Source organism: Carcharodon carcharias, chromosome 14 (genome assembly GCF_017639515.1).
Source record: "Carcharodon carcharias isolate sCarCar2 chromosome 14, sCarCar2.pri, whole genome shotgun sequence".
Lineage (NCBI taxonomy): Eukaryota > Metazoa > Chordata > Chondrichthyes > Lamniformes > Lamnidae > Carcharodon > Carcharodon carcharias.
This window is the reverse complement of record NC_054480.1, coordinates 34,201,096-34,220,632: the sequence shown is the minus strand read 5'-3', so window position 1 is coordinate 34,220,632 and position 19,537 is coordinate 34,201,096. Positions and strand designations below refer to the sequence as shown.

The 19,537-nt window shown below is 44.8% G+C and overlaps 2 protein-coding genes across 4 annotated transcripts in view; one reads left to right on the top strand and one right to left on the bottom strand.

The window, feature by feature from the left end:
• rgs19 (regulator of G protein signaling 19) overlaps positions 1-19,537 on the top strand; it is a 141,804-nt gene that overhangs the window by 109,834 nt on the left and 12,433 nt on the right. For all 3 annotated transcript variants that reach the window (XM_041205136.1, XM_041205137.1, XM_041205135.1), the window contains one exon: positions 14,163-14,237. In XM_041205136.1, coding sequence (XP_041061070.1) covers positions 14,163-14,237 — 75 coding nt within the window. The remainder of the gene's footprint in view (positions 1-14,162; positions 14,238-19,537) is intronic.
• On the bottom strand, positions 2,249-2,735 carry LOC121287348 (cytochrome c oxidase subunit 6A, mitochondrial-like). Its single transcript, XM_041205139.1, has one exon. It carries the CDS (start codon positions 2,730-2,732, stop codon positions 2,406-2,408), a length of 327 nt encoding a protein of 108 aa, XP_041061073.1. The 5' UTR covers positions 2,733-2,735; the 3' UTR covers positions 2,249-2,405.

Below are 19,537 nucleotides of genomic sequence, written 5' to 3'. Positions count from 1 at the left end.
AGCAGCAGAATTGTACTCAAACACAATCTGTAACCTCATGGCACAGCATATCTCCCATTCTACCATTACCATCAAGCCAGGGGATCAACCCTGGTTCAGTGAAGAGTGCAGGAGGGTATGCCATGAGCAGCACCAGGCATACCTGAAAATGAGGTGTCCAACCTGGTGAAGCTATAACACAGATGTACCTGCATGCCAAACAGCATAAGCAGCAAGTGATAGATAGAGCTAAGTGATCCCACAACCAACAGATCAGATCTAAGCTCGGCAGTCCTGCCACATCCAGTCGTGAATGGTGGTGGACAATTAAGCAACTCACTGGAGGAGGAGGCTCCACAAATATCCCCATCCTTAATGATGGAGGAGCCCAGCACATCAGTGCAAGAGATAAGATTTGCTACAATATTCAACCAGAAGTGCCGAGTGGATGATCCATCTCGGCCTCCTTCGGAGGTCCCCAGCATCACAGATGCCAGTCTTCAGTCAATTCAAATCACTCTTCGTGATATCAAGAAACAGCTGAAGGCACTGGATGGACCCTGACAACACTCCGGCAATAGTACTGAAGACTTGTGCTCCAGAACTTGCTGCGCCTCTAGCCAAGCTGTTCCAATATAGCTACAACACTGGCATCTACCTGGGTATGTGGGAAATTGCCCAGGTATGCCCTGTACACAAAAAGCAGGAAAAATCCAACCTGGCCAATTACAGCCCGATCAATCTACTCTCCGTCATCAGTAAAGTAATGGAAGGGGTCATCAACAGGGCTATCAAGCGGCACTTGCTTAGCAATAACCTGCTCACTGACACTCAGTTTGGGTTCTGCCAGGGCTACTCAGCTCCTGACCTCATTGCAGCCTTGGTTCAAACATGGACAAAAGAGCTGAACTCCCAAGGTGTGGTGAGAGTGACTGCACTTGACATCAAAGCCACATTTGACAGTGTGGCATCAAGGAGCCCTAGCAAAACTGGAGTTAATAAGAATCAGGGGAAAACTCTCCATTGGTTGGAGACATACCTAGCACAAAGCAAGATGATTGTGGTTGTTGCAGGTCAGTCATTTCAGCTCCAGGACATCACCGCTGGTGTTCCTCAGGATAGTGTCTTCAGCCCAACCATCTTCAGCTGCTTCATCAATGACCTTCCTTCCATCATAAGGTCAGAAGTGGGGATGTTCACTGATGATTGCATGATGTTCTGCACCATTCAACTCCTCAGATACTGAAGCAGTCCATGTCCAAATGCAGCAAGACCTGGACAATATCCAGGCTTGGGCTGACAAAAGGCAAGAAACATTTGCACCACACAAGTGTCAGGCAATGACCATCTCCAACAAGAGTGAATCCAGCCATCTGCCCTTGATGTTCAGTGGCATTACCATCATTGAGTCCCCAACTATCAACATCCTCGGGGTTACAATTGATCAGAAACTGAACTGGACTAGCCATATAATTACTAGAAGAGCAAGTCAGAGGTTAGGAATCCTGCAATAAGTAACTCACCTCCTGACTCCCCAAAGCCTGTCCACACAGGCACAAGTCAGGAGGGTGATGGAATACTCCCCACTTGCCTGGGTGAGTCCAGCTCCCATAACACTCAAGAAGCTTGACACCGTCCAGGACAAAGCAGCCTGCTTGATTGGCACCACACCCACAAACATTCACTCCCTCCACTACCGATGCACTGTAGCAGCAGTGTGTACACCATCTACATGATACACTGCAGGAATTCACCAAGGCTCTTTCGACAGCACCTTCCAAACCCATGACCACTATCATCTAGAAGGACAAGGGCAGCAGATAGATGGGAACACCACCACCTGGAAGTTCCCCTCCAAGTCACTCATCACCCTGACTTGGAAATATATTTCACTTCCTTCATTGTCACTGGGTGAAACCCTGAAACTCCCTTCCTAACAGTACTACATGTACCTACACCACATGGACTGCAGCGGTTCAAGAAGGCAGCTCACCACCACCTTCTGAAGGGAACTAGGGATGGGCAATAAATGCTGGCCCGGCCAGAGACGCCTTCATCCCATGAATGAACTTTTAAAAAATTTCTTCACCATCCTAAATGCGTCTGACAAAGGTAGATGAAAATAAAGGGAGATTTAACCTTGCTCACTTGCTGCCTGTTTCTGGCACTGTCCAAATTTCTGGGGCGAGGGTGCAGTATTTTAATGACACAGAGGATGAAAGTTTCAACTTTGATGGGAGTGTAAGTAGGGGATGAGCTGCCCATTATTCACAGTATTTTTATTATGGTGTTACCTCATCAAAGGTGAACACTTGTTTCATAAGTCTTCTATCTTTATTTTTTAAAATAATGCACACATTTACATAACTCTTAGGCTTGAGGGAATGGTCCATCAACTTAGGGCCAGTCTTCTCTGCTCCAAAATTTCAGTGTTCCTCTGCATCTTCCCAGCCAGTGGGCAGAGGATTAGCATGGGGATTGTGGAAGAAACTGTGCTTCCCATCACCCCAAGGGAATGGTTTGTTCCTGATGCGGAGATGATCATAAGGAACAAACTCTGGCCTCTCGTGGCTGTGCTGCTGCGCCTTCAGGTAGCAGTTCAACATACAGACACTTAAACCAGGAATAGCAACAACAAAGCTCAGGATCTTCCACATACGTGCCCCTTGGTGTTCCTCGCCACTGGCCGCTGCCGACAGCTGCCGCGCGGAGCTGAAACTCCGGCGCAAAATACGAGCCCAAACCGCCGCCATCTTGTGTGAGCGAGTGCAGTGCGCTCATTATTCACAGTCCCCAATTTTCCACTGAAGTCAGTTGGATGGAAAATTGAATGGGGTGTATAACGAGCAGCTGGCAATTAGACCCCATTATGTACCCTGCTGCAATTGAAAATTTCATCCAGGTGGCTTCTGGCTAAAACAGATGGCAGCTTCAATAGCCTGTGTAAAAGCAGATAAAGGGTATCATGCCATTTTCCAATCCGCAGATGTGCAGCACACTGAGTCCTTAGCACACCCATAGAATCCTGATGGGAAGGAAGCCTCCAGCAGACCTGCTAGCAGGCAGACCTTTAAAAAGCCGACAGATTTTCCTGTGTAGTGTTTTACTTTTCTTTTGAACTGATGGAACTTAAAGGGGCTTTATGCCAATTGTCATTTTTTTATCCCATTAATTTCTACCTCAAGGGCAATCGAAACCCTCCGAAATGATGTGTTCCAAGAGATACCAGTTGAGTCAGGATGCCTTAGGTACACTCCATGCCGAGTTACCAGGCCCCGCAGTGACAAATGAACGGAATATATCTTAACTTCAGTAGTCACCATGCTAATGGAGTCGCCAGTTTCCAAAAGTCACTGTGCAATACTGCTCATTGCTTCTGTGTAGGATTACATTGTGTAATATGGCACAGAAACAGGCCACTCTGCAGTTCATCTTGGTCTTTATGTTCTGCTCAAGCCTCCTCCCATCTTTTCTCATCTCAACCATCTATCCCCTTTTCCCTCATATGCTTGTCTATTTGCCCCTTAAGTGCAATCTATACTATTCACTTCAACCACCCCCTGTGATAATGAGATCCACATTCTTACCGCTCTTTGGGTGAAGAAGTTTCTTCCGAGTTCCGAATTGGATTTGTTGGTGACTAACTTATATCCATGGCCTCCAGTTATTTTGTTCCCCACAAGAGGAAACATTCCATCTGTACCCACTCTATGAAAACCTTTCATAATTTTAAAGACCTCTTTTAGGTCACCTCTCAAAAGCTTTCTCTTTTGAAGAGAAGTGAAACCCAGCACCTAAATCCTTTCCTGATGGGTACACCTACACATTTCTGGTATCATCCTTGTAAAGCTTTTCAGCACCCTCTCCAGTGCTTCTATATCCTTTTTATAACATGGTAATCAGAACCGCATGCAGTGCTGTAAGGTTCGATACAGGTTAGCATAACTACAGGTTAGCATAACTTCCCTACTTTTCAATTCAGGGGCAGTGGGAAATCATCTGGCCAGGTCACTGACAGATTTAGCTTGGGATATCAGGAGGAACGCTCCAGCTCTTGCTAAACCCACCAAAAAAATTGAGAGTTTTTTCAGATATTTTTTAGGCAGCCTGAATTGGTCACAATAAAGATCACTCTTAAATCTTGCTGAAAAGTGAGACATGTTGCCAAAGCTTTTTAGCCTGCACTCATCAGGACAAATGCGAGAATGCCAAATTTCAAGTGATCACAACAATTTATACTACAGGACAAAAGGGTCCTGATTGGTTGGCAAGTCGATTCTGATTGCTCAAGGCATTGCCATGGAGAAAGCAAAGAGGAACTAAAGACTCCCCAAGATCAGAGGAGTAGGTGAGCCACCTCCCCACCACCCCCTTCACCACCACCACCACCACCCCCTCGCCACCACCACCTGCCCCACCACCACCACCACCCCCCCACCACCACCCCCTCCCCCACCACCACCACGCCCTCACCCTCACCACTCCCCCACCCTCTCCGCCACCCACCTCCACTCCCTGGTTTACAGTTGCTGGCTGATCATTTCTCAGGTTAGAATTGGGCAGTCAGGAGTTGAAAATTGCACCCAGCCACCACCTACAAGGGGTGGAATTTGACACCAGCGGGATTTTACGGTCCTGCCGAAGTCAATGGACTTTTGAACAGCTTGTCGCATTTTACAGCCCCGCTGCAATGGAACTGTAAACTTCGGCCCGTGGTGTCTGCTTACCACGCGATGTACTAACTAGTCTGCATCACAATTTAACTTCCATAGGTCCCATACTTTCCAGAACCTCTTTCTATATTAAATGTAATAAAACTTTTTAATAAGGGACCAATTATTTGCATTATTCCTTAAAGTCCTGTAATACATGAGTTTGGTATATAACATAACAGCAAGTTCATCAAAACAGGGATGATGTCAATGATACAACTTCCTTTAGCCATCATTCCATTTGTAATATAGTTTTCAATGGCTTGATATATCTGTTGGTTCTTCCTTATTTGCTTCATTCTTATTAACATTTATCATTTTTTTTTCTTTCATGGGCTGTGAGCATTGCTGGCAAGACCAGCATTTGTTGCCCATCCCTAACTGCCCTTGAACTGAGTGGTTTGCTAGGCCATTTCAGAGGACAGTTAAGAGTCAACCACATTGCTGGCGTCTGGAGTCAAATGTATGCCAGACCAAGTGAGGACAACAGGTTTCCTTCCCTAAAGGACAGTAATGAACCAGATGGGCTTTTACAAAACTTGATAGTTTCGTGGTCACCATTACTGAGGCTAGCTTTCAGTTCCAGTTTTTTTTATTTATTGAGTAGTTGAATTTAAATTCCATCAGCTGCTGTGGTGGAATTTGAACCTGTGTCCCCAGAGCATTAGCCTGGGCCTCTGGATTACTAGTCCAGTGACATCATCACTCTGGCACCATCTCCCATAAGTGTGCAATTTTTGTATCTATAAATTTTAGGATTTCTATGTTATTATTAACGGGTTGGTTCTATGTCCAGGAGATAAAGGGATAAAAGTTAAAAGAAATAAGATGAAGAAAATGTTTGTATGAAGCAATAAGCTGTGATATTCATCCTGTGGGCATGTGGACTGAATGAGGTGGCTATTAAAACTGAAAATCGAACCATAAAATGTTTCTATAAAATAATTTATTTGAAACATTTCTTATATTCAACAGATTGCATTCAACAATTCACTTAATCACCTTACTTCACACAATTATTTTAATTAACAATTTTAGTCCCACAAATTTGAAACACAAATGCCTAAATTCACACAAAATTATTATACTCCAAAAATTATTTGACAAGAAATATTTTTCACAATGCATTTACTTTTATTTGCTTTACTTTCCTTGGCTTGACTCTAGTTTAATTAGATTTATAATTTTTACTATATGATTTCTAATAATCATTCTCTATATCCTTAGTGTCACTCTTCAAAATCCTAAGGATCAAAATCTACATCTACACTTATTTCCTCAATGTTTGTTAATGCGCTGAGTATTACAACAGCAGTATCAAATGCAACATCTGTAGTATCACTCTCTACATTTTCAGTGTTGCCATCTGTATTTTCAGTGTTTGTTAAAAACATTAAATATTTCATGATAGGCCACAATAGAAGCTCTTCTTTCTTGAGCCAAGAGGTTCCTCGGTGATCTTATTCCCATAAGAAGAACATTCAGTGGGTCAGGTGGCTCAATGAACAGTGGCAATCATACTTTACCATTTGCACAACATATTAAGGTGGCTCTTTTTTCCACTTTTTTGCATCACAGTATTCACATGCCTCTGATCTACAGCTAATATCATATTCTGGCCTTGACTCAATTATGCTAAAGATTGTAAGTGGAAGTTTCTTTAAAGAGTTTTGGTCTATTAATTGCAGTGCTGATTCTTCTTGCATTCTGTCCCTCTGTCAACTTATTGCCTTCTTGCTCTAGCTCTTCATCTCCTTTTTCTCTATTTGCTGCCTATCACTTTATATCAACTTTTTGTCTCCTTGCCTCTTCATCTTTCCTGGCTTTGTGTGCTGCTTGTCGCTCTTGCTTACAAAGTAATAATGTGTAGTGTCTCAGAAGACAAGGTAATGAAACAAATGAAACATAAAGAAAAATAACAAATGAAATATGAAAGAAAGTCGGCTTTTATGACAAATTCATCACATTATTTCTTGGAATGTACGATTAAGATTGGTTAAAGCACGTCTGCGTTACGGTGTCAGTGGAGACACAGGCCGGGATTTTCTGTGCCTACTGGCATCGGACATGTTTGGTGGCGTGAGCGGACAATATGGCGCGATTGGTTTCACAACAGCGTGAAACAAGTTCACGATCGTTTACACAGTCAGTGGGCCGCATTCTCCACCATCGGACGTCAGGAACCTCATTGTAATACATCAGCACATCATTATTAGGCCTGCCCGCAGGAATCACCCCCTCCTGCTTGGTCGTCCATCCACATCGGCAGGAAAATACGCCGACATGTTTCACAACTGCATGTAAGCGACCTGCACTTTGTGAGTTGCAATTTGCTTGGAACTTCAAGGTTTGTTCGCCTACTTGCTTCTGTCAGCACTCGCAGTCATCAGTGCCAGGCTTCACAGTCAGCACCACATCACTTTTAGGGGGGGTTCATGGGCAGGTCTCTACCTACCTGATCAGCCATATGTGGGTGGCTTTTCAATGGCTGCATGGCTCATGTTTGCTTGGGGAAGGGGGAGAAGTGGCCTCAGGCAAGAGGCTATAGGACAAGGGCTGTACTGGGAAAGGGGGGTATCCCAGGGTGTGTGTGGGGGCACATGTTGATCTGTGTAAGTGGCCTCAAGGTAGTGATACCTAAGGAGGAAGTCTCCGGAGGAGATGAGGCCAGATGGAGATATGATGGTTTGTATGTGAGAATGGAGGAGGGAGGGAGGGGGATGTCCCTTGAACGGGCACTGAGTGAGATGCCAGTGAATGTGTGATGAGCTTGAGCGTGTGAATTTAGAGAGATGAGATGGTTGCCATACCCTGGCTGCACAGATGAGATCATTCATTCTCTATCTGCATTGGAGGTCAACCTCTTCTGTGCAGCATTGGCACTGATCACCACTGCCATCGCCTACCAAGCTGCAATAGTAACCTGCCCGTCCTGCGGGCAAAGCTGAGGTAAAGGACATCACAGCGGGCCTCCTTGGTGTCCAAAGGGTGCACGAGGACTGCAGTCTTCTTGCCTTTTGGTGCCATATCTTTTTTGCTGCAGTCCTGGGCTGGAAGCACTGAGCACAGCTGCAGTTTAAATGTGGTGCCTGGCGTGACGAAGCGGCAAGGTGATGGCGTGGCAGGCGAATTGGAGTCCACCCGCCATGTTTCCCGGGAATGCATAAATAATGTGGCACATTTGGGACAATGTGACGTAAAAACCCACCATCGCTGTTGGCAGGTAAACCGACGCTACCGCACTTAGTGCAAACCTGGGATGATTCTGCTCACAGTATAGGCAGGGCCACGGGATTCTCTACAAGGAACCCAAAATCTCCGCTCCCCCCTGGTGGGGATGATTAGATGCCAATTCCTCTACAATATGCCCCGTGGTCCAAGGTATCATCCTACTTCTATTTTTATAGATTTATGCAATTCATGGCCATATTAAGGTGCATTGTATTTTCAGCAATATTCTACTCTTATTAAATTTGTAAAGCACCTGGAAATTTTCTCTCCATATCTTCTTGCCTTGACTGGTTTTATCTCTTCATCAAAAACATGCCTGTTTACTTTGCCTTCAGTGACCACCCCAACTCTTGTTCCAATTTATGCATGGTGTTAAAATTAATTCTGTGAAACTCCTTGCTGTGTTTAAAAGCACTGTATAAAAAATGTTTTTATTAAACTTAACTGGCAATAATTGTCTAATCTTGTTCAGTAAGTTCACTTCGTACTGGTTAGAAACTGGTAAAAACTGTAAACTGTGAAGAGGAAGCATTGTAAAATAATCTCCACAAGGTGGTGTCACATCACTTCTGATAACTCTATTGGAAGTAAAATTGGAGTTATACCACATGTCATATGAGTGCAATGTGGGTTATAGAGCTATTCCTCATAGTTAATATTGTTTCAATGTTAATCTTCTTGTTGATGTACAAATTAGAAATAGAAACAATTTTTATCATTAAAGTAAATGGCAATGAAACATTTTCAAGAGTTGGTTACGTTTGCTGTTAACTACAATGTGTTTTAATGCCATTTCAATTGGTTACATTAGGTGGAATTTTCAGTGCCCGCTGAAATTGGGCGTCATGGCAGGCATGAGTGGACAATATGGCGGGAAGGACAAAAATCAGTTTCACGCCATCGTGAAACAAGTTTGCCATTATCTGCTCTGCCTGTCAATGACGGGCCGCGTTTCCCACACCTGCATGTCGGGAACTTCGTTGCAATATGTCTGCAAATCATTAGAAGCCCAGCTCGCCAGAATCATCCCCCCACATCAAATTTACTACCCACTTCGGTGGGAAAACACGCCGGTACAGGACACGTCTTGACAAGTGTGCAGAAGTCGGGACTTACTATCAGGGCCTTGCTCACATCGTGGACATCTGAGAAGCAGAAGATGCTGGAGCCCTACAGGTATTGGACACTGAAGGAACATGTCCATCGCATGCTGGATGGATTCTGATGGACATGGCTCTGGCGCGAAGTAGCTGATGGAAGGTGGAAGGTCACCGTGGAGGGTCTGCTTTGAGATTTCAGTGTCTTGGCCATGGTCTGCAACAGATGGTCATCGTGAGAGTGGAGAAAGAGGTGTAGGTTAGACTGAGAGAAGGAGGGTGTGTCTGGGGGATGAGTTTGGCAGGGGGGGTACCAAAGGTGTCAGTAGGAGGGGAAACAAAGGTATCGGGGAGGTGAGGTTGGGGGGAAATGAAGGTGTCAGCAGGGGGTGTGAGGTTGGGGGGAGGGTCTACAGTGGAGGAGGGTGTTACGGGGAGAATAATGACAATTGGGGATGTAGGTGTAAGGGGGGAGGAAGGTGTAAGGGAAGGAGTCTGGGAGGGAAAGGACTTCAGGTGGAGGGAGTTCGGAAGGGGGGCAGAACTTCGGGGGGAGGAAGGAGTCTATGGGGAGGAAGGAATCTGGAGGGGAGAAAGGAGTCCAGGAGGAGGACAAAGTAAGGAGTAAGGAGGGGGCAAGGAGTAAGGAAGGAGCAAGGGTGGAGGGAGGAGTAAGGAGGGGGAAAGGAGTGCCGAGGAAGGAAGGATTCTGGGGGAGGAAGGAGTCCAGGGAGAGGAAGGAGTAAGGGGGGTGCATGTCCAGGTGAATGTTCCAGGGAGGTGTCTGTGGAGTCGATGACTACCTCCTGGGGAGCGAAATGAGTGTGGCTGTGGTAGGAGGGAATGGTGAGAATGAGAGAGGACAGAGTGAGCCAGTGGGGTGGGTGGGTGAGGGTCCAACAGTATTGGTGGAAGGGACGGCGAGCATGGTTGGTGGGGACTTGGAAGCAGACATGGACTCTGGGAGTGGGAAGGAGGAGGTCGGGGAGGTCAATGTGAATGGAGGTGAGATTTTTGAGAAGGTCAGGAACATGCACATTCACTTGGACATCCCCGAAAGGGAATGGTTCTGGCTGGTAGGTGATGGTGAGGAGGTCGACAGTGATGGGGGAAACGACATGGCTTACTGGGGGAGGGGAAAGGAAGAGGGGGGATAAAGACAAACGTTACTTGCACTATTCTTCTCAAACCGAAAGTGAGCAGTGCCCCGTGTTGGGCGGGCACAGGTGCTGCATAGGAGTGGGCGGAGATGCAGCTCAGCTCAGCTGGGCAACTGAAAGAGAACCCCAGCAGGCAGCATTGAAAATGCTCAGGACTTCGAGATGAGTGTGATTGAGGAAGGGTCCACATGCATGGGAGAGTACTTGAATGAGGCTCTGAAAGGCCCTGCCATACACACACTTCTCCCTCCAAATTGAAGATGGTTGGTGAGAAGAAACCAGCTCCCAAGAAGGGAGCCAAGAAGTGGCGAAGGTCGAGGAAGGAGAGTTACTCCATCTATATCTACAAAGCACCGGCATCTCCTCCAAGGCCATGAGCATCATAAACTTGTTTGTGAATGATATTTTTGAGCATATCGTGGGTGAAGCTTCTCGCCTGGCCCATTACGACAAGCGCAGCACCATCGGCTCCCAGGAGATCCAGACCACCATGCACCTGCTGCTGCCCGAGGAATTAGCCAAGCACGCCGTGTTGGAGGGGACAAAGGCGGTGACCCAAGTACACCAGCTCCAAGTAAGAGCCCACAATGGACTGAAAAACACTCCAGAATCACTCGTGGGCTGGCTGCAGTGGATGGACTCACAAAGCCTGTAAATGAAGCTGAAACATACCATTACACATTATTCAGTGAAAGTGAACAGATTCTCAGATTTTAAAGTGACAAAATGCGTTTGCCCGTGCAACCAATTGTGATCAGGATTTCTTAACTTTTCTAGACCTAACACTTCTAGGTGCTGCCGTCACGTCAGCAGCAGGTGTATAGACAGCCTGTGCAGTGGTTATCCCTGTTGCCTCTGATGATTTTGCCGTGGGTCCTCTGGAGTGCTGAAGCCTTGGGGGCTGCAGCTTGCTATGGTTGTCCTCCTGTGGGCTAGACGCTTCCTCTGCAGAGACAGAGAGCGAGGTTAAGGGTGGTGGGGGGCACAGGCAAAGGAGACTCGCAGGGAGAGGACAGCCCCTGAGATTCCTGAGTGGATGACCCAGGGATGTCCAGCTGCCGGTCCCCCTTTGAGTGCCCAAGGACCCCAGCCTGACTCCTTGAGGGGAAGGAGCACTTGGAGAGACATTGAGGTGCACCATTTCCCTCTCACGTTGCCGCTGGAGGAAGTCACTCATGGTTACCACAATGGAGTACAGATTTGCACGCATCTCTGCATTCTGCTGGACGAGGGTCTCCATGGCATCTGCCATCCTTCCCATGGAGTCCTCCATGTGCGCACATGTGGACACCACTTCATCAAAGAACATTACTCCAACTTGCATTCCACTTTGTTGAAGGCTTCCAACAGCTCTGCATGATGTTCCCACACCTTCTGTTGACTCTCCATGTCATGTGACTCAGGCCTCACAGAAGCCTCTTCCCAGCAGTCTTCCAAGTGCTGGGGAGCTTCTTCCTGTTGCAGACACCTTGTGGTGACCGCCAGATTGTGAACCCGAGCCTGCTCTAAGTCTAGGTCCCACTGAGGTGTGTTTCTCTGCACTGGTGGAGGGTGTGGGTAAACACGGTGACAAATCTTCCAGGCTGCTTATTTCCAGCTCTTCAATGGAGGAGGTGTCCTCTTGGCTGGAGGTGAGGACTTGGATGGAGTTGAGGGACTGGCTGGCTGAGGGCGTCGGTCCCTCTGATCCAAGGTAGAGATAATTAGTGCATGGCAGCAGAGTCAAAAGCAGGAGAGAGAGCCCTCACAGTTGTGTTGAGAGATGGATGATGTGGGGCAGGATCCTCATGTGGGTAAAAACAAAAAACAAATAAAAACAAAAAAACTGCGGATGCTGGAAATCCAAAACAAAAACAGAATTACCTGGAAAAACTCAGCAGGTCTGGCAGCATCGGCGGAGAAGAAAAGAGTTGACGTTTCGAGTCCTCATGACCCTTCGACCTCATGTGGGAGTTTGCTGCCGACCTCACTATTGCCGCAGGCACGGTCCACATCCTCACCAATCAACGCAGGCTCATCAAAATGAGCAAGGGGCCTAATGTGGGCCAATCCACGCCCAGTCTGGGATTCTCCCTGCTGTTGTGAGCCAGCTTCTCTTACAAGGAAACAGATGGAGAGAGTGTGAGCAGGGCACGTGGCACTGCATGGAATGTTTTAGTGGTGAGCGGAGACATGGACGAGATAAGGACTCGAGCTCAAGAGGATATGAGCCTGATGGAGATGTGAGTGTGTTTATAAGAGTTACTGGTGTTGTGCCTTGAGGTGTGAGATCCCTATGGATGTGTAATGGGTTTGTGAGTGTGCGAGTTGAGAGTGACTTACCCTGGTGGAACCGAGATCATCATTCACCTTCTTTTGGCACTGCATGGCTTTGCTCTTTTGCAGGGTGTTGGCACTGATCACTGCTGCCACCACCTTCCATGCTGGATTTGTCACCTTGCTTACTGGCCTTTGCCCAAAGTGGGGGTAGAGGACATTACGGCAGACCACCACAGCATCCAAAAGGCATTCCAGGGACATGCCACTGAATTGAGGGGCTTCAGTCTTCTTGCCTTTCAGGGCCACGCCCTCTGTGCCACAGTCCTGGGCTGGAAGCACTGAGGGGCATGCGCGAGGCTGTGGTTTAAATATGGCGCCTGGCGTGAGGAAGTGGAAGATGACAGTGTGACGGGCAAACCGGAAGCTGTTCACCAGCGAAATGATGTGTTTCCCGGAAATGCACGATTAATGAGGCGGGTTTGGGGCGATGCGGCATGAAAAGCCACCATTGCGGCCATCGGCTACAGTACTTAGTGCAAACCTGGGACGATTCCACCCATAATCTACTATAACAACAACTTGTATTTATATAGCACTTTTAATATGGTAAAATGCCCACAGTGCATCACAGGAGCGCTATCAAACAAATGTTGACCACTTAAGGAGATTTTGGGCGGATGTCCAAAAACTTGGTCAGTGAGTTAGATTTAGGAACGGTTAAAGGAGGAATAAGTGGAAGAGAGGCAAATAGGTTTAGGGAAGGAATTACAGAGCTTAGGACCTTGCCAGCTGAATGCACAAACATCAATAGTGGAGTGATCAAAATTGGAAATGTTTAAAAGGCCAGCATTGGAGGAGTGCAGATATCTTGGAGCACTGTAGAGCTAAAGGAGGTTACAGAGATAGGGAGGGGTGAGAGCATGGAGGGAATTTAATACAAGGATGAGAAAGTTAAAATCAAGGCATTGTTTAACTGGGAGCCAATGTAGCTCAGCGAGCACAGGTGTGATGACTGAATGGGACTTGGTGTGAGTTAGGACATTTGCTCTCACCATATTCTTTTAACAATTTGCTATAGTATTTATCAACTGTCATTGAAGAAGAGAAACTCCTTTGTTTTTCACTTGATCCACTGGCTCCATGGCTAGCCTTGGCACTCTGTTGAAATTCAGACCTTTGCCTGTAGCCACTGCTTCTCTTTTGCTAAAACAAAATCTCTCCTCAAAGCCTCTGCAGGTCCTTAAAAACCTACAGCAGCACTCACTTTCTTGCCTCCTAATTGGTGAGCTTCCCAAGTATGTTTTCTTTCTTGCTTTAGCATGTTAACTAGAAACCACAACAATCCAATAGGTACAAAAAAAGCAGGTTTGGGGCTAATGTTAGGAAACATTCCTTCACACAATGCCTGAATGGTTGTGCAACTGTTTTCTTGAAGGCACAAATTTTAAATTAATTGAAGTAACAACTAAATGCTCTGATGGAAGAAATGTAAGTTTCTATGGAAATAGAAATGACCTCTTACTTACATTTACATTTGTGAAACAGATGTAACTTTAGATTCTGCTTTGGTGGGGACACAAACATGTATTAAATCCTAATCTGCAATATAACCAGCCCAACAAACAAGCAATATTTTGGAAGTGAATCATCTTTGTCAGGTCCTACCTTCGTGTTGATGGGCATTTTTTACTAAATATCATACTAACTTCCAGTCTTCTTGTTAGGAGAGATGATGATGATCGAAATCGAAGAATTTCTTACGATATCAAATTGGAAACGATACAGAATTGTGAAGCAAGGTAAGTTTAGATTATCACTCTGGAGGAAGAAGGGACTTTATATACCTTGGTGGAATATCAATGTATTTATTGCTTTTCTATTGAATTCTGTTTTAAATGCTGGGCCTGAATTTGCTGGAAACTCATGCTATAGTAATTAGGCATTAACCATTATTAGTATGTGAAAGTTGCAGCATAAGTGTGTTGTGCTGTTACTAGCTGGAACGTTTGCATTGTTCTATTAAAAGGCTCAAAGCTGACAATATTTTGTTCTTGTCACTCAACCCTTCATGGCCGTCAATGGAGATTGACAATTTGCTTAATTTATATAATTTATTCACTATTAATCAAGCCACAGTTACTCAAGACTGGAAATGGCATTGGTCATCTGGTACTGATGTGATTTATGGCTTTCACCTGACTCTCCTCCTGGGCAGTCAACAAAGGTGCCTTTAAAGCAATAGAGTCTCACCCCTGCAGTCTAGAAATTATCCTCAAATTTTAAAAAAAATATTCTCACTTTTGGAAGTCTAATCTTGTACTGATTACCTATGTTGCCCAATTGAGGATACTGGTGTAAAAGCAGGATGTTGGGGAAACACTCACAATGCCTTTATCCTTTGCCACACTAATGCCCTGGACATAATTCAACTATTTCAACTCTTTCTTGGACTCGAACTCAAGTTCTGTCGAAGGGTCATGAGGACTCGAAACATCAACTCTTTTCTTCTCCGCCGATGCTGCCAGACCTGCTGAGTTTTTCCAGGTAATTCTGTTTTTGTTTTTGTAATGCCCTGGACATATTCAGCAGTAAGGGATAAGAAGGTGAGTGAATCCTGGGATATGATTGGTGACACCATTCCACATCACTAACAATGTGGCTTCCTAGAGGAGGCAGCAGCTAGATAGCAGCTGGTGGATGAAGAATTTGGACAACACAAACTCCCCAGTGCCTCACCTGATCCTCCGCTCCGATTTCCACCTGCAGAATGGAGCAGGAAGGCTGCAACAATTTCTCTGTGGAATCATGTGTTGTGAACACAATAAAGGACAGGCAACACCAAAACAATAAACAGGCAACACCAAAACAATAAACAATTGAACTTTTATTCAGGGTAGCAACTAACCAACATCAGTGTAAAAGCAAATGAGAACAAGACAGTCATGAACTCTCATCGGGAAAAAGTAACAAGAAGTAGCATGTATTTTAACAAAATAAATATTTAATACATTTTCTGTGGAAGGCTTTAGTTCGAAATGCTAACAGTAGTAATAACTATTCTGCAATGAATATGCCTATATCACCATTTGTGAACTAAGCAGCAGCAGTGGTAACACTGTATTGAGGTAGTCAATTGAAAAGTAATAGCTAGTTTTATAAAGAGTGCAAAATAATTCCTGGAATGCTTCAAATGTAAATTTGTTCAAATATTAAACAATTTTAAAACAGCAAGAATTTCCAAACAACTTTTTATAACAGTAAAAAAACAAGAACAATGTGACAACAATTCAAACTATTTGCAGAAAATGACAATTGAGCAGTTTGAAGCATGCCTGAAGGATGGCTGAGGGCGAGACTAAGGAGGAAGAGATGGACTCTGCATTTGAGGGGCACCCTAGTCCTTTGGGCATCTGCACCTTGCTCTCAGGAAGCAATAGGTTGTTCATGCAGCCTCCCGGTGGAGTTGTCCAGCTTCTGTCTAATCGTATCTAGCCTGCCACAAGGATGTGGCATGTGGCAGTCAGTGGACCTGAGATGTCACAGGTGCTTCTGAATCATTCTCTGCACACTTAGCCAAGCTGTTCCAGGACAGCTATAACACAGGCATCAACCCAATAATGTGGAAAATTGCCCAGGTATGTCCTGCCCACAAAAAGCAGGACAAATCCAATCCGGCAATTTCTGTCCCATTAGTCTACTCTCGACCATCAGCAAAGTTGTTGAAGGCATCATTGGCAGTGTAATCAAGAGGCGCTTACTTAGCAACAACCTGCTCATCGGTGCTCAGTTTAGGTTCTGCCAGGGATGCTCAACTCCTGACTTCATTACAGCCTTGTTTCAAACATGGACAAAAGAACTTAATTCTAGGGATGAGGTGAGAGTGACTGCACTTGAGATCAAGGCGGCATTTGATCAAGTATGGCCTCAAGGAAACATGACAAAATTTAAGTCAATCGGAATTAGGGGAAAACGTTCCACTGGTTGGAGCTATATCTATCACAAAGGAAGATGGTTGTAATTGCTGGAGGCCAATCACCTCAGCCCCAGGACATAGTTGCAGGAGTTCCTCAGGGTAGAGTCCTAGGGCCAACCATCTTCAGCTGCTTCATCAATGACCTTTCCAACATAAGGTCAGAAGTGGATGCTTGCTCATGATTGGACAGTGTTCAGTACCATTCACAAGCCCTCAGATACAAAAGCAGTCTATGCCCGCATGCATCAAGATTTGGACGTCATTCAGGCTTGAGCTGATGTACCAAGTCACATTTCCACCACAACAGGCAATAATCAGCTCCAACAAGATAAATCTAACTATCTGTCCTTGACATTCAACAGCATTACCATTACTGAATCCCCCAGCGTCGACATCCTGGAGTATCATTGACCAGAAACTGAACTGGACCAGCCAAATAAATACTGTGGCTACAAAAGCAGCACAGAGGCTGGGAATTCTGCAGAAAGTAACTCGTCTCCTGACTTCCCAAAGCCTGTCCACCAACTACAAGGCACAAGTCAGGTGTGTGATGGAATACTCTCCACTTGCCTGGATGAATACAGCTCTTGCAACACTTAATGAAGATCAACACCATCCAGGACAGAGCAGTCCACTTGAATGGCACCCTATCCGCCATCTTTAACATTCACGTCCTTCACCATGGGCGCACATTAGCAGCAGTGTAAACCATTTACAAGATGCCCTGCAGCAATTCTCCAAGGCTCCTTCAACAGCACCTTCCAAATCTGGGACCTCCACCATCTAGAAGGACAAGGGCAGCAGATGCATGGGAACACCAGTACCTGCAACTTCCCCTCCAAGTCATTCACCACCCTGACTTGGAACTATATTGCAGCTCTTTTACTGTTGCTTGGACAAAATCCTGGAAGTCCCTCCCTAACAGCACCGTGGTGCATTACACCTTCTCAAGGGCAGTTAGAGATGGGCAATAAATGCAGGTCTTGCCAGAGATGTTCACATCTTAAGAAAGCATTAAAAAAAATCAACACAATTAATGTGCACAAGTTACTTCAGTCATAAAGAAGGTTTTGATAGCTTGCTTGCGAGTTCATCAATATGGAATGGAACAAGGAAAAGATATTCAGTATCAATATCACTCCTTCCACAGGCCATGCACCATCCGCTGTATCAAGATGAACACCCTGTCCATATCACCATAGCATAGATTCTGTAATCTGTTGTCCTCATTAAGTGTCTATTAATCTCTTGTCAATTATATTGTTAAGGTTTGTTAATGTCATGTCAATTATATTGTTTAGGTTAAGAGAAACGAGTAAGATGCACATTAATTGTCTTTGAGCACATATAAACAGAGGCTAGCTGGGGCACTGGATTGTGTGGGAGGAGAGCTGTGAGTCTGAACAGATCAATAAATTCTCTCAAAAAAGAAAAGCTCTGTATCTTGGTTTTGGCTTCACCAATTGGCTTGGATCCTATTAACAGCATGCTCTTTAAAAGACTGATGTTAAGTAAATGTACCTACATTTATTTTAATTATTTGGTCGACTCAAAACAGTTACATTATTTTAAAAGAACAATACACAATTAAAACAAAATTAAATCAGAAATTGCATTTGAAAGAACTTTGAAACTAGACATTACGGTTGGCTAAATGAACAGATGATTCTATTGCAATCAGGTGGCATTCCTTTAGTTTTTTGTTTCAGCACAGGAATTAGTCCTTTTTAAGAAATGAGTTCATGCCTCTGTTAATATAGTGAATAACAGAACATCATAAAACATACTGAGTGTTATGATTTCTGGGCTTGGTCTTAATTTTACAATGTCATTAGTTAATAGCTCATCATTACAAGCATACATATCATCACATCAATTAAGCTTATCTCATTTGTTTAAATCTGATGAGTATATGAACTCATTATCTTTCAGCTTGAATCAGACAACAGTAATGTATTTAATGAGAAGCTGTAGCTTATTTTAATGCACGTGTTATGACCGAGCAGATGGTAAAGCTGAGTTATTTTTAAAAATCCCAGAGGGAAACTTCAAACAACCTATATTTCTAAGTGGTATGTTTGAGATGCAGCTCTAAATTCAGGAATCAGACCATCAATTCGCGAGGTTTTACATTAAACTAAATGAAACATTTGATTAATTTACACAGGTTAAAATAGATATGCAATTCTAGATTTAGTGATGTGTAATGAGGCAGATTTGATAAGGGAGCTTAAGGTGAAGGAACCCTTAGGAGGAAGTGACCATAATATGATAGAATTTATCCTGCAATTTGAGAGGAAAAAGCTGGAATCAGATGTAACGGTATTACAGTTGAATAAAGGTAACTACAGAGGCATGAGGGTGGAGCTGGCCAGAATTGACTGGGAGATGAGCCTAGCAGGAAAGACAGTGGAACAGCAATGACAGGGGTTTCTGGGAGTAATTTGGGAGACACAGCAAAAATTCATCCCTAGGAAGAAGAAGCATACTAAAGGGAGGACGAGGCAACCATGGCTGACAAGGGAAGTCAGGGACAGCATAAAAGCTAAAGAGAAAGCATACAATGCGGCGAAGAGCACTGGGAAACCAGGGGATTGGGAAGCCTACAAAGACCAACAGAGGACAACTAAAAAAGAAATAAGGAGGGAGAAGATTAAATATTAAATATGATTAAATAACTAGCCAGTAATTTAAAGATTGCAAGAGTTTTTTTTAGATATATAAAGGGTAAGAGAGAGGCAAAAGTGGACATTGGGCCACTGGAAAATGACACTGGAGAAGTAATAGTGGGGAACAAAGAAATGGCGGAGGAACTGAATAGGTATTTTGCATCAGTCTTCCCGATGGAAGACACGAGTAACATCCCCAAAGTTCAAGAGAGTCGGGGGGCAGAGGTGAGTATGGTGGCCATTACCAAGGAGAAGGTGCTAGGAAAACTGAAAGATCTGAAGGTGGATAAATCAACTAGACCAGATGGATTACACCGCAGAGTTCTGAAGGAGATAGCTGAAGAGATAGTGGAGGCATTAGTGGTGATCTTTCAGGAAGCACTGGAGTCAGGGAGGGTCCCAGAGGGCTGGAAAATCGCTAATGTAACCCCCCTGTTTAAGAAGGTAGTGAGGCAAA

Bases quoted from the DNA above. Each gene is read 5' to 3' on its own strand.
- LOC121287348 (XM_041205139.1), bottom strand. From the start codon at position 2,732: ATGGCGGCGGTTTGGGCTCGTATTTTGCGCCGGAGTTTCAGCTCCGCG.